At 43.2% G+C, this 14,728-nt stretch overlaps 1 protein-coding gene across 1 annotated transcript in view; it reads left to right on the forward strand.

Annotated features, from left to right (window-relative positions):
- SV2C (synaptic vesicle glycoprotein 2C) overlaps positions 1–14,460 on the forward strand; it is a 305,333-nt gene extending 290,873 nt beyond the window's left edge. Inside the window, exon 12 of the mRNA XM_029586219.1 lies at positions 14,277–14,460. Within this exon, the coding sequence (XP_029442079.1) occupies positions 14,277–14,460 (184 nt within the window). The remainder of the gene's footprint in view (positions 1–14,276) is intronic.
- Positions 14,461–14,728: the final 268 nt, after the last annotated feature.

A 14,728-nucleotide genomic window follows, 5' to 3' on the forward strand; every position in this document is an offset into this window, starting at 1 on the left:
TTATTGGCAAGGGCACATAAAGGTAAGCATACCCCTATATCTCTTAGATGAGCCTCTTCACTGCTCACTCAACTTGGGCCCAGCTGGGTAGGTCCTTGTGTCCAAAGCTTGATCCATGGCTTCTTTTTCAGCTCACCTGGAAGAGGGATGGTAGTTAGATCCAAATCCGGATCACTGCTATCCACATCTTTCAATCCCTTTGGCAAGCCAAGCAAACAATTGAGATTTATGCCCTTGAAATTACTGAAAGAGGACACCATGCTAGGTGTAGGGCTGGTGAGAGAATATACTTGAGACGCTCCAAATGTGGGAAACTCCACCACCAGTGTGCCAAGAGCCAGATTCACATAGTCCTGCATTGTCTTCATCACAGACACAGAATGTGGATCCTTTTTCACAATCTCAAGTGTTGCTGCTGGCTATGGATGCAGCATCATTTTACCTGTCTCCACTAGCTTCCCAGGAAACCATCCAATTGACCCAAATAGGGGCAGTTAGTCTCTTGCAGACCTGGACAGGTGGTCTCCTCATGAAACCTCTGAATATGGCCCTGACCTTGGCCCTTGGGTCAAGCTGAGGTGGAATCCCCTTCCTTATCTCAAATGAACTTTCTCTCATCATATCCTTTAACTTAAGATGTGGGTGGTAACCTCTCTGGCTCTGTTTCAGTGATAGCCCCAGGTAGTGGAGTTTCCAGCTTCTTCTAGGGGCTCTCCTCATTTGCCAGGGTTTTAAGGGGGGACCAAGGTGAACATCCATGGTACTCATCCTGCTGATCCTGAACCAACTTGCTCACTGGGTCAGGCTGCTTTCTCTTTACTGCTTCGTCCAGAGGATATGGTGGGCTTCAGACCCATAATGCAGGAACAGCCTTAGTTTCTCGGATGGTTGGCACCTTGTCAGAATGGTAAAGTAATGCAAACCACAACATGAGCAGCAATGTGGATGTAGCGAGTGATTGTAGATGTACTCTCAGCTCGGCTTCATACAGCTGGGCCTGGCAGTACATACACTGGCATACCATTGAATGAGGCATCTGGGAGCAATGGCACTCACAACACTGAGGTTCTGGAGATATCCCCAGAGGCCACTTGATCTGTATAATAGAATTATCTCCCAAGTACATTGTGAGTACTGGAAAGTGTGCTGTTGGGCATGGAGTTTTATTGTATATGCTATGGACTGTTTATAGTTGTCTATATTATTTACTGTATCTTATGTTATGGATGCTTTTACTTAGGGAACCACTTGGTTTCTTGTGTGTTTACAAGCGGTATATTAAATTTAATAATAATTTTGTGCAACACACCCCAACTATACCAGTAATGAATAGCCATACGTTATCTCTCAGTTGGTAGGCCATCTTGGTCAAGGCTCAGTCAATTTGGCATGTCACTCTCCGGAAGCGATTGATCGCTTCATCTCTCACGCTTTGTGAACAAGACAAGGAGCAAAGCAAAGTACCACTGCCTCAGTAGCAAACTGCTCATTGCTCTAAGCCATGCAGTTTTTTGAATGGGTTCATGACCTCTGTCATTCTGCCAATCCTAGAAGCTCATCACTTCCATGATCCTTGATGTACAATGACACGATTGGCTTTAGCAAGCCATGATGACATCAGACATGCATGACATAAAACCCTCTCCCACAGGGGCACATCCACATGTGCTTCAGAAAAGCATGCCAGCCTTAATGATGGCCATCTTTGTATCGTCAAGATGCACGTTTTTCCCAGTACAATTTTTTAAAGTCATAAAACCACAGTGATTTTGGGGGAGCAAATCGTTCAAATAGTTTTGGAGCCACTACTTCTATCCCCTTTGAGTACCTTTTTGAGTGACAAAATGTAACCCCCTTTTCAGGGAACTTCCTGAGACCAGTCCAGGAGCCACCTTCAAGTGCTGTAGTGTAGGGGGAAACAAATGACTGCAGAGACAGATCAGGATTTTTCCAGTGGGGGGGCAGCTTCTGCTTATAAGACCCAATGGGATCACACACAGTTAATAAAAGAAAACATAGCAAAAACGTGCAGTGTGCTGCCACCACCACGCACCAGAACCAGAATCTGAGGCGGACTCAAAACTGCTGTCACTGGATGAGCCTGTGTGCCAGAGCCACTGCAGATGGAGGAGGACGGGGAGGAGGAGAGAGAGAAGTCGCAAGGGATGGTGCTGCCTAGGCAGGGAGGGAGAGAAGAAAGGGGTATAATGGCCATAGGGGAAAGAAAAGGGGATCATCCTGTGTGCAGGAAAGAGGGGGTCGAGACAGAGAGTTGCTGCTGCCTGGAGGGGGAAGAGGGGGGAGAAGCAGGGTCTGGGGAAAGAGAAGGGGTCAGGAGAGAGATTGGTGCTAGGCAGAGAGTTATGGGGGATGTAGAGCAGGAGGCACCAAAGGAGGGGGAGGGGATGCAGTGCAGGGCACTATGAGCAAGGATACGATAGAGGGGGCGGAGGGAGGCAAGAGAAGGGGATGCAAAGTCACGTGGGAGGAGGGAAGATATGTTGGGACTGCTGCTGAGCTCCCATCCTCCTCCTCTTGTGCATGAGGGGGAAGAAGAATATTTATTTTGGGACCATTGAGCTGCTATGTTAAGGCCCAAAATATCCAAACACCAAAGGAAGAAAAAAAAGTACCGTATTTTTCGCTCCATAAGACTCACTTGACCATAAGATGCACCTAGGATTTAGAGAGGGTTAAACAAAAAAAAAAATGGTGTGCTAAACCGGCTCTGTTCCCTGGCGTCTGTGCGTCTTATGGAGCATCCGTTTCTGGCATAGGGGTGTGCATACAATCTTTTTTGTCCCTGTTTCGTTTTCAGGTCTGGGGAGGACCATTTCGGTCTACTCCCCGGATCAGAACACTTTTATCGTGCTATTTCGTGGGGAAAAAAAACAACAAAAAACCCCAACCCTTCAAATTGAATTAACTACAACCCGAACCCCCTACTCTCCTGACCCCCCCAAGACTTGCCAAAAGTCCCTGGTGGTTCAGCGGGGCTCCCGGGAGCAATCTCCCGCTCTTGGGCCATCAGCTGCCAGTAATCAAAATGGCGCCAGTGGCCCTTTGCTCCTACCATGTGATAGGGGCCGACCAGTGGCATCGGTAGCCCCTGTAACGTGGTAAGGCAAAGGGCCACCGGCGCCATTTTGATTACTGGCATCCGAATGCCCGCTCCCGGAGCACCGCTGGACCACCAGGGACTTTTGGCAAGCCTTGGGGGGGATAGGAGGGTGGGGGATTGTAGTTAATTAAAAAGAAAAATTGTATATTCGCTCCATAAGACGCACAAAAATTTCCCCCCCACCAAAAAAGTACGTCTTATGGAGCGAAAAATACGGTACTTATTTTCAGTTTAGTGATTGGAATATGCCATTTTTTGGACACGTGCATCTCTGATATCTTTGTATTTTGCACAGTAAAGAAGGAAATGCATTTCTGTTGCTATTTCTCAAGTGTTGCACTGCATGCAAAGTCTGGCTTTTTGGGATTCCTATTTGACTGTTAATCTGCAAATTTCTGTTTCTAACTTGTGATCATTTATTCGGTGTGTGTGTGTGTGAGGGTCTTTCTGTGTTCTGCATGTGTGACTGAGATGAGGGATTCTGCTAGAGTGTACCTCGTGTCAGGATCCATAACGGTCCAGCTAATTTTATTTTTCCAGTAGGTGGTGATTTGGTATTCTAGGGATCAGTGTCCTATTTGCATTGCTACCTTTTTATAGTCTCTGTGATCCATTGCAGGAAGCAGGGCTATTGTGAGGGTGATGGGGCTTTCACGCCAATTCACCCTCTCTTAAGGATGGCTCTGCACTTGAATACTGGCACTTTTTTTTTTTCCTAGAAAAAATTCACTGTGAATGACAGCACTCTGGCAATTTTTTAAGTGCCTAGGGAGCTTGCGGGCTAACTTTCAAGGGGAAACTTTCCTTTAAAATTTTAGGGCCAGCGGGACTTTGCACCTGCCTGCAGTTGACCTCCACCCTAATTCTGCCCGTCCCTTTTCACCACAGACAAAAAAAACATTATTTATTTATTTATTTGATTTATAGTCTCCCTTTCAGACACTTCAAAGCAGATTAGGTTCAGGTACTGTAGCTCACAGAGGGAGAGCAATTTCTAGCCTGGGAAATTTAATCAGGTAACTGCTTAGTTACCCAGTCAAATCCCTTTGAAAATTATCCTTATATTGTATGCTCAGTTGAAGTTTTTTGTTTTGTTTTTTTTGTTAACAAGAATGGAGATCCTCAGTTCACCACACTTCCCACTCAGACCATTCAATTTCTTTAGATATGTTAATGTAATTAAAGGTTATTTAGTAGGAGTACCCTGCAGGGGTGAGGTACTGATTGCAGTATAGGTTTGTCATGTGGAGGTTAACAATTCTCAGAACATAATGGGTATTTTCAGAACTTATTTGGCTTGATTAGCTTTTCATTTTTGTTACTATTTAAGTTAATTGTTTTTATTTATATTTATGATTCCGTGGTTTGCATATTAATTTAAAAATAAAGCAAGACTCATTGCTGCCAACTGAATAGTTCAAATTGGATGTTTCTTGTTGGGTTTCATTTCACCACCATTATTTGTTTGCTTTCCTTACTCTGTCTCATAGGATGTAATGATGTTTCTCTGGCTGTACTAACACTTGCCTTTGCAAAAGCACTGTTGATATGTGTGTATATATATATATATATATATATGCGGGGGGGGTGTACCCGTGTTTTTTTATCCAATATCCGCCCTTGCTCTCTTCCTGCCTCAACTATCCAAAAACCTTTCCCAGGTCTTAGTTCATTGACACTAGTGATCTGGGTGTACTTTTTTTATTCTGTTTACTTCTTCATCCAGCATATTAATATCCGTTTTTCAATATTGCTAAAATAACTCCTCTCATTTTCGGTGGCCAGATTCCACCAAATTGTCTGTTATAATCAATTCACTCGGTAAACTAGGCTAAAAAAATATACTGTCGCATCAATAAACTATACAATCATTGTGGTTATGCCTAAAATGTACACACTAATTCTAAATTTCAAAACATACTCATAACAAAGAATACTGTTTTATAGCTTTAATCACAAAACACAGAAATAACTCATCCCTAAACATACATAATATCTTAACAAACCATTTAACAAAATAACACAAACATTGCAAAAGTATATAAATCAATTTAAGTGACAAACCCCCCCCCCCAATGGTACTTATTTTAATCTTATAAGAAGAATGCCTCTGCAGGAAGAACGTCCAAAATATATATAAATCACTGCAGTCCCCAAGGGACCAAACACTATCTTTCATAAGCAACATTAAATAATGAAATCCAAAGTACCTCGTCAAATACTGGGAATTTTTGTATTCACTGGCAATTCAGCATTTCAAGTGTCAGCAGCAGCTGACTTTACCTAATGTTACATTGTTTTTTAGAACTTGTGTACATAAGCGGGAGAGCTGAGCATGATATGGACTTAGTTGTGTTTCTCAATGTAATATTTTGCTGTGTGATAATCTTTGGCATTCAGCAGTGATATATAAGATCCCTTGAGGAGGCCTGTCAATCTCTGTTATCATTCATGCCCTTATTACAAGTAGAAGACTACTTTAATTCATTATATCAGAGTATTCTATTGGGACTGATGAAACCTTTACAAATTCTCCAGAATACAATGGCTAAGATTCTTGCAGGCACAAAAGAATTTGATCATTTAATACCAATTTTGAAAGATTTGCATTGGTTGCCGGTTTCTTGGAGAGCTAAATTTAAAATTTTAGGGGCGGATTTTAAAAGGGTTACGCACGTAATATACATGCGTAACCCTTTAAAACCCACTCCTGCGCGCGCCGAGCCTATTTTGCATAGGCCTGGTGACGCACGCAAGCCCCAGGACATGCATATGTCCCGGGGTTTGAAAAAAGGGGCGGGACAGGACCGAGGCCTCCGGCACAGCAACTGTGCCGGGGGATCGCACGTGGCTAGTGTGCACAACCTACGCCTGCCCAGAGGCAGGCGTAAATTTAAAAAAATAAATAAAGGTGGGGGAGGGATTTAGGTAGGGCTGGAGGGCGGGTTAGATAGGGGATGGGAGGGGAAGGGGGGGGGAAAGCCATTGGAGCTCCCCTAGGGCTCGGCGCGCGCAAGGTACACAAGTGTGCACCCCCTTGCGTATGCCGACCCCGGATTTTATAACATGCGTGCAGATTCTCACGCATGTTATACAATCGGGCGTAGATTTGTGCTCGCCTGGACGGTCTCCACAGCAGGACTTGATTTCTACACCTTCAGCTAAATGCTGAAATTTGAATTATGCCTCTTGTTTACTTAGTTAAAACTTAGCTGGATAAGTCGTCATCTCGCTAAGATTTAGCTGAATAAGAAAGGGACATGTTTTTTTTTTGGGTGGGGGGGAGAGGGTCCTTCCGGGGCAGGGATGACTTAATCGAATAACTTATCTGGCTAATTCCAATATTTTAACTGCCAAGCAGCAGTTAAAAAAAAAAAAAAAATCTCTGGCCTAGTGGCCCTATCACTGTACCCCCACCCCCACTCAAATTCCTAATGCTAGCCTAAGCCTGCAGTCTGTCCCCCCTCTCCCCAAACCCCCCCCCACCCTCTAATTCATAAGAAGTAAATTTTACAGGCCAGTGCTAGCCTACCTCCAGACCTGGAAAATGTACACCAAAAATATCCTCCAAGATCGCCCCACTCCTCCCTCATCTGAACTCTAACCCTCTCACCATCCCAGTACCTTAAATTAGTAAGATCTTCAGCCCGGATTACCGTAGCAGTCTACTATGACCCAGGCCTGACATTTCTACCATTGCTAGGAGAGCTCTGCTGGAAGCCTATGGGGTAGATTTTAAAAGGAGCGCACACAGCCTACATGTGCGCACGCAACCCGGCACGCGCACATGTACACCCGATTTTATAACTTGTGCGCGCAAGTTATAAAATCAGGGGTCGGCGCGCGCAAGGGGGTGCACAATTGTGCATCTTGCGCGCGCTGAGCCGCTCTGCCTTCCCCATTCCCTTCCCCCTAACCTGACCTTCCCACCCCTTCCCCTAACATTTCCCCCCCAAGTCCTACTCTAACCCCCCCCAAAAAAATGTTTCTTACCTTTTGCGCCTGCCAGCAGCCTACCAGCATACAATCTTGCGACAGAGCGGCGATAGTCCTGCCCCTGCCCCCAGACCGCCCCACCCTTTGCAAGCCCCGAGACTAACACACGTCCCGGGGCTTTATGCGCATCGCCGGGCCTTTTTAAAATAGGCCCGGCGCGTGTAATCCCCTCTACGCATGTAAAGCTTTGAAAATCTACCCCTATGCTTTTATGCTTTTTTATTTAAGATCTAATTATTATAAGCTACCTTTTTCTAAGTTAGCATACTGTTGCCACGATCTGTTAAATTATTTAAGTTATTAATGTCATAATAACTTAAATAGCTTATTAACGAAACAAGCTTAAGTCCTAATAACTATAAGCTACCATTTTCTAAGCTTAAATCAAACTGTTACTATGTTTATGTTGATAATATAATCCTACAGCCCTACCTTCCTTTCCCTAATTGTTACGTGTAACCCCTACGTTATATTGTAAAATAAGCTACCCATGTCTTATTTGCCTTTACAGTTCTATGTGAACCGATGTGATATCTCGATCAAATGTCGATATATAAAAACAAATAAATAAATAGTGTAGATCCTGTAGTATTGCTAGAAGAGCTATCTGCCCTAGCAGTGGTAGAAGGGCCAGGCCTGAGTTGTGATAGGCTGCTACTGTGATTATTGCTGACGATCTTAATAATTTAAGGTACGGGAGAGTTATGGGATGAGGTGGGGAGAGGGGGAAATCACGGAGGCCACAATTTGGTGCACATTTGCTGAGAGGGGGAGGACAACCCTAGCCTATAAAATTTACTTTTGATGAGTGGGAGGAGTTTTGAGGGGGACTGGCAGCTTAGTGAGGAGGAGGGGGCTGCACAGTGACAGGGCCAATAGGCCTTCAAGATAATTTTCTTTTTATAAACTGCTCTCAGCATTTAACCGGCTGGTTAGGTTTAAAATTATCTTGCTTCAGTTAGCTGAATATCTTTAATCAGGGTTATTTAATAGGACATTTATCACACTGAATATCCGGGATAAGTTATTCAGCTAATTGTAGCTGGATAACTTATCTGAGGTAAGATAAATGGCCATTGTTCTTGATTAAGAACATAAGAAAATGCCATACTGGGTCAGACCAAGGGTCCATCAAGCCCAGCATCCTGTTTCCAACAGTGGCCAATCCAGGCCATAAGAACCTGCCAAGTACCCAAAACTAAGTCTATACACTATTTGGTTCTAGGAGGCTTGCAGGTATTTACTGAGATTGAAGTGTAATTTGTTTAGTTGTGAACTAGAATATTTGGGTTGGGGAAATATGTTTAGATTTTATGCTGAGGGTGGGGATTCCTTGGGTAGTCAGTATGGATTTTCTTTTTTTTTTCTTTTTTCTTTTTTTATTATAATCTGTATTACGAAGCAATTTCAAAGGTGGAATTCAAATCTTAAAAAATTATCACTGGAGGGAGAAAAATAAAACTAATGTACTAGCTACAGTAGCTTCTAACTTTAGAAAGGGAGACGATAAAATGAGGAAAGTTTATTAAATGGACACTAAAAGGAGCAATTATGAGAGTTAAAAATATTCATAAGGTATGGAGACTGCATAAAAGTACCGCTTGGAAGCCAAGATAAAATGTATTCTACAAGTTTAAAAAAAAAATCTCAAAAGAACAAACATCTGTCAGCATGACTAAATAGTACTAAGAAAGAGGTTATTAAGGCCAAAAATGCATCCTTTAAAAATGGAAATCAGGATCTAAAGAAGAAAAGAGTATAAGCACTGGTAAATTAAAGATTAAATGTTAAGGCAGGCTAGAATAAAAATTTGAGGCAACATTTACTAAAGAGACAAAACTAATTAATAATAAATACTTTTCAAAGCACATGTAAACAAGAAACATGAGAAGGAGTCAGTTGGGCCATTAGATGACTAGGAAGTAAAAGATATACTTAGGGAGGATAAGGTCATAGCAGAAAAACTAAATTAATTCTTCACTGCAGAGTATTTTAGGTGATATATTCATGCTGGAAACATTCTTTTAGGTGATGATTCAGAAGAACTGAAACATCAATATGAATCAAGGAATGGTAGCAAATAGAGAAACTAAGTAGTAGCAAATCATCTGGATTTTATGGTATTCATACCAGAGTTCTAACTGAACTGAAAGATGCAATTGCAGACCTATACTGGTAATCTGTAATATTTTTATTTATTTATTTATTTATTAATTTCTATACCGGCTTTCACGACCAAAGGTTGCATCAAGTCGGTTTACATTTAACAAGTCATGTAATAAACATAGAACTAGGGTAATTGAACTGGTGCAGAAAATAATAGTTACAATGAACAAGGAAATTACCAACTGGGATAGGAGGAAAAAAGAGAAAAGGGACAGGAATATTTACATAGTAAAACGCATTTACAGTGAATATTTACATAGTATGCAATAAAGGATCTGTGTCAAGAGGATGTCAAGAGCTAAATGCAGTCAAGGACGGGGAGGGGTATGGGCTGGTGGGGTTTACACTAGGATAGAGGGAAGAGGGAGGTGACAGATGGTGGTTGAAAGGGAACCTGGATCAATCTGAACTCTGGTAGGCTTTTTTGAAAAGCCAGGTTTTTAGTCTTTTCCTAAAAGTAGGTAGGCATGGTTCCTGGCGAAGCTCTGAAGGGATGGATATATAGCATTTAAATATATAAATATTTAAATATAGCATTTAAATATTCCAATGTGACTGAGGACTGGAGGGTGGTCATTGTAACACCATTTTTTTTAAAAAGGATTCCAGAAATGATCCAAACAACTACAGACCAGTGAGCCCGATGTTGGTGCCAGGTTAATGGTGAAAGTTATTGTTAAGAACAAAATTACTGCTCATATGAATAAACATGGCTTAATGGATTTAACAAAAGGAAATCATGCCTTACTGATCTAGAAAGTTTTTTTGAAGGTGTGGATAAGGATGAACTGGTCAATATCTGGATTTTCAGTATAAAGTCCCTCATGAGAGATCCTCAAGCAATTAAGTCATGGTACAGAAGACACTATCCTTTTGTGGTGCCATGGACTGGCAGGCTGGAGTCAGAGAGCACCCCCACAGTGCCAGTACAGGGCTGCAGGTCAGGACTGGAGATGATCTTCTGCCCAAACAACCCACTTCCCCACAGGTTGGGCTCTTGGGTTCTGGGGGCCAGTAGGACTTGAATTCTGCAGATCATCAAGCTGGACAAGGTGGGGCTGGCTAGATGAGGCAGGGCTAGATATAGCACACGGGCTGGGGCTTGGACACAGAGCACAGGCTGGGGCTGGACTAGGCAGGGACTGGACAAAGACAGGACTAGACGAGGACAGGCAACAGGAAACATGAAATCCCAGTAGGGCACAAGGCAGGGTAGTTGAACCTAGAAAGCCTGGAGGTCATGTGGAAAGACAGGAAGGCCCAGGAGGGCACAGAGTATGGCAGCAAGGAGGCATGAAAGGCAACAGAGCAAAGCTAGAAGGCACAGAAGGATCTAGAGCAAGGCAAGAGGCCACAGAGCTAGACAAGAGGCCACGTTAGACCTGAAGGCAAAACAGAGTTAACAAAATAAGAGAGACCAGGTCAGAGAGATGAGATGACTCAATGAAGAGGCGGGCACTGAGGCAAAAGACAGGCTGAGTTGAGTAGGTCTGAGGCTTAGACATTCTGTAATCAGCGAGGAGGTAACTGGCAACGTAGTGAGCAAGACTCGCTGAGGACCCCTGGTGGAGGAAAGGTTGCACAGCAGCCGTAACCTTGGTACAGGGAGACTACATAACAGGTGAAACCGTGACATGGATTAGTAACGAGTTAAAAGATAGGAACCAAAGAGGGGGACTAAATGATCAGTTTTCCAGTGGAATGCCCCAGGGATTTGTATTGAATAGTATTTAATCTATTTTTTAAGAATCTGGAAATGAGAGAATTGAGTAAGGTAAGCAAATCTGCAAATGACACAAAGGGGTAGATTTTAAGAGGAGCACGCGCAGGGTACATTTCTGCGTGCTACCCGGCGCACACACATGTACACCTGATTTTATAACATGCGCGCGCTACCGCACGCATGTTATAAAATCCAGGGTCGGCGCGCGCAAGGGGGGTGCACACTTGTGCACCTTGCGCGTGTCGAGCCCTAGGGGAGGCCCAATGGCTTTCTCCGTTCCCTCCAAGGCTGCTTTGAAATCGGAGTGGCCTCGGAGGGAACTTTTCTTCCGCTCCCCCCCACCTTCCCCTATCTAACCCACCCCCAGCCCTACCTAAATCCCCCCCTACCTTGTTTAACTTTTTACGCCTGCCTCTGTCAGGCATATCTTGCGCGCACAGGCCAGCTGCCAGCACGCCGTCCCCCGGCACAGCCGCTGTGCTGGAGGCCTCTGTCCCACCCCCGGATCGCACCACACCCATGACCCCGGCCCCTTCCCACCCCTTTTTCAAAGCCCCGGGACATACGGGCGTCCCGGGGCTTGCGCGCGCCACCAAGCCTATGCAAAATAGGCTCGGCGGGCGCAAGGGCAGGTTTTCAGGGTTACGTGCGTAACCCTTTGAAAATGTACCCCAAAATTATTTAAAATACTTAAAACACAGACTGTGAGGAACTACATAAAGATCTTTTCACTAGGGAACTTGATATTTAAATGACAGATGAAATTTTATATGAATAAATGCAAATTGATGAACATAGGGGAAAATAATCCTATATATGGGGCCAATTTATTAAGCCATGTTAAAACAGTATTCCATTTTAATTCAAGTTATTTAATGCATGATTTATTAAACAGCAATAACTGAATACCACATGTTGCTAAATTCCACTTTTGTGCCAGGAACGCATTTTTGCCATGGCCAGAAAAATACTTGTGCTCCTGGCCACAGCACTGCGCATTCCTGGGACTGTGATCTTTAAAAGGGCAGAAGTTCTGAGTGAAGCTCCCTGCCCTAACACAAATCAGGACTCCCAAAAAAATTAATACCTTTGTATACCTCCCTCTCAGCAGAGGTTAGTCCAGTAGCTTCAGCCCCCCACTCCAAACACATCCCCCACCCAATTTTGGAAAATATACTCTTCACTTATAGACTAAAGGGGAAACGTTGGTCAGCTGGCGCCATTTTGAATTATGGTGCTTGCAAGGCACAAGTGGCTGGACATTTTTTATACCTGGAAGACCTGGAGGCTGCTCTGGGGTTAGGATGGGGGGTCTAGGGAAGTGGCCCTGGACAGACCATGAGGTGGGTATAATTTACTAAATGGGGCAGAGCTGGGTTTGGTGCGAAGGGCCAGGGCTAATGGCTTAGTCTATATTGGGAGGGAGGGGATCTCTGGGGAGAGGAGGATATGCAGATTGGGTTTTTTCCCTGGGGGACTAATTTTTGCCAGGGGGAGGAGAAGAAGCTTCACTTGAGGCTACTGCACTGAGGTCCTAAATCCAGTCACTAGGTGGCAGCGTTGCAAAATGACTGAGCATTCCTTCCCCCCAGGGGCGATAAATGTTGCCTCCACAGCATCTCCAACTGATCTGAACGTAATCCTTGCAGTTCCCTTGTGAGTGCATAGACTGTCACAGTTGCCTAATATATAACAAAAATAAAGATTACACAAAAGGAAAATAAGGTAGGAGCTAATCACAAGGAGGAAATATACAGGATAAATAGAATATATATGCAATAAAAGGAAATGAAATTATATCAGAGTAATGATGGAAAAGAAAATAATGAAGATAAAAGCAAGGAAGAAAGGAAAGGAAATGAGGGCAGGCCAGGGGAATGCGAAAAGGAAAAAAACATAAAGATGGTATCTGAGAATAAGGAGATGGAGGTAATACAGAAACTAAAAAGTCAAGGAACAGAATCAATGTTTCAGAATATACATTTCAAAGTGATTGAGGCACATAAAACTCTGTGTATATCGGGCTTTGGAAAACAACTTGGGAGTTGTGCATGTGAAAACCGATTGCACACATGCTTCTATCTGCAGTGGAAGTAGGCAGAAGCGGGGCGGGGAAAGGATTTATATGCATACTTTGGATTTTGGAAATAATACATGTAAATCGGTGCACAAAAATTACATTTGCTTTAGTACCAGTAGTATCTCTGTCTATGTCTATGTGCGTACCCTGCAAACTCACAAATGTTCAAAGCAGACTTGTGGGCAAAAGTCCGCTTTGAAAATTCATTCTGAAGTTTGTGGGTAAAAAGTAGCCACAGACTTTTTAGTCCTTCATGGGCTGTTATAAAATTATTCTGTTTATTATCAAGTTACATTGGCATATCAAACTGGCAGATGCAAGAGAATACAGGATTAGCAATGGAGAAGTGGGAATGGGGAATCTTAGTCAGTGAGTACATATGAATAAGATGCTTGAGCCTTAATCAGAGCCATGATTGTGCGACTCATCATATTCAGCCACACCTCCTTGGTTCCTATAGGAGACTCCTTTGGACACAAATCTCATCTCACTTGTGGCATACATTCCTGGATAAAATACCCCGTCCCCGCTTCTCCATTGTTAATCCTCTTACATCTGACAGTTTGATATTCCAATGTAACGTGCACGGCCTAGCATGCCTGAGCTAACTTTCTTCGCTTGAATTAAGCCCTCCCATGGAACTACCAAGCATATGAGCAGCTAAATATAGCCACCCAGTAGCGGTAAATTTTCAGAGGCTTTGATCCAGCCTAACTCCATAGCTAGGTGGCTAATGGCTTTGAAAATGTACTTCTTGAGTCCCTAGATTCTTACTATCTGTCATTATGATGATTTGAGTGATTTTCATATCAATGTCTATAGATCTGCTGTAAATGAGGCTGATATGGATATGCCTTCTTAATAATTTGCATATTTTTCAACACAAAATTGCCTTTTTACAAAGGCTTAATATATTCTCTATGTATTGCACACACTTTATATGTTGCTGTAACCCTTACAGATGTCTCTTAGCGTATGCCATTATTGTTCTGTGCATGAAATGCCCTGCACCACTGGTGGTATGCTCCTCATGGCAACTGCAAAATGAATTTATAAACCAGAGGCCAGTTTAAAAAAAAAAAAAAAAAGGCAGATGAGCTGATGCTGCAAAGAACTCACTCCCTGCAGAATGACTGATTTTTCTTTAATGCATTTTGTGCTCATCTTTTTATTTTTCTGTTCTGTTTTAGGGCAACTGGCTTTGGCTTCTTGAACGCACTATGCAAAGCAGCAGCTGTTCTTGGAAACTTGATATTTGGTTCTCTTGTGAGCATCACCAAATCAGTCCCTATTCTACTCGCTTCTACTGTGCTTGTGTGCGGGGGTCTAGTAGGACTTCGACTTCCTGACACAAGAAGCCAGGTGCTGATGTAACTGGATACAAGCCATGCCTGATTTATTCCCTACCCTCTGTCTCTCCTATGCCCCCTTCTTTCCAAGAGTCAGCTCTCCTATCCCAAAGGTACAAAAGCTTCAGATTTCTAGTCAGTAGAAAACCAATAAGAAGTGAAAATCAGATGTTTAGAAATAACTTTATTTAACCATTTATTTATTTATTTGTTTATTTATTTAGAGGGAGGTTTGGTCCTCCTGCTTCGGCAGTGGTCATTACATCACTGTGTTCCCAGTGGGGGTCAGATAG

The sequence above is a fragment of the Rhinatrema bivittatum genome, chromosome 1 (assembly GCF_901001135.1).
Source record: "Rhinatrema bivittatum chromosome 1, aRhiBiv1.1, whole genome shotgun sequence".
Classification (NCBI taxonomy): domain Eukaryota; kingdom Metazoa; phylum Chordata; class Amphibia; order Gymnophiona; family Rhinatrematidae; genus Rhinatrema; species Rhinatrema bivittatum.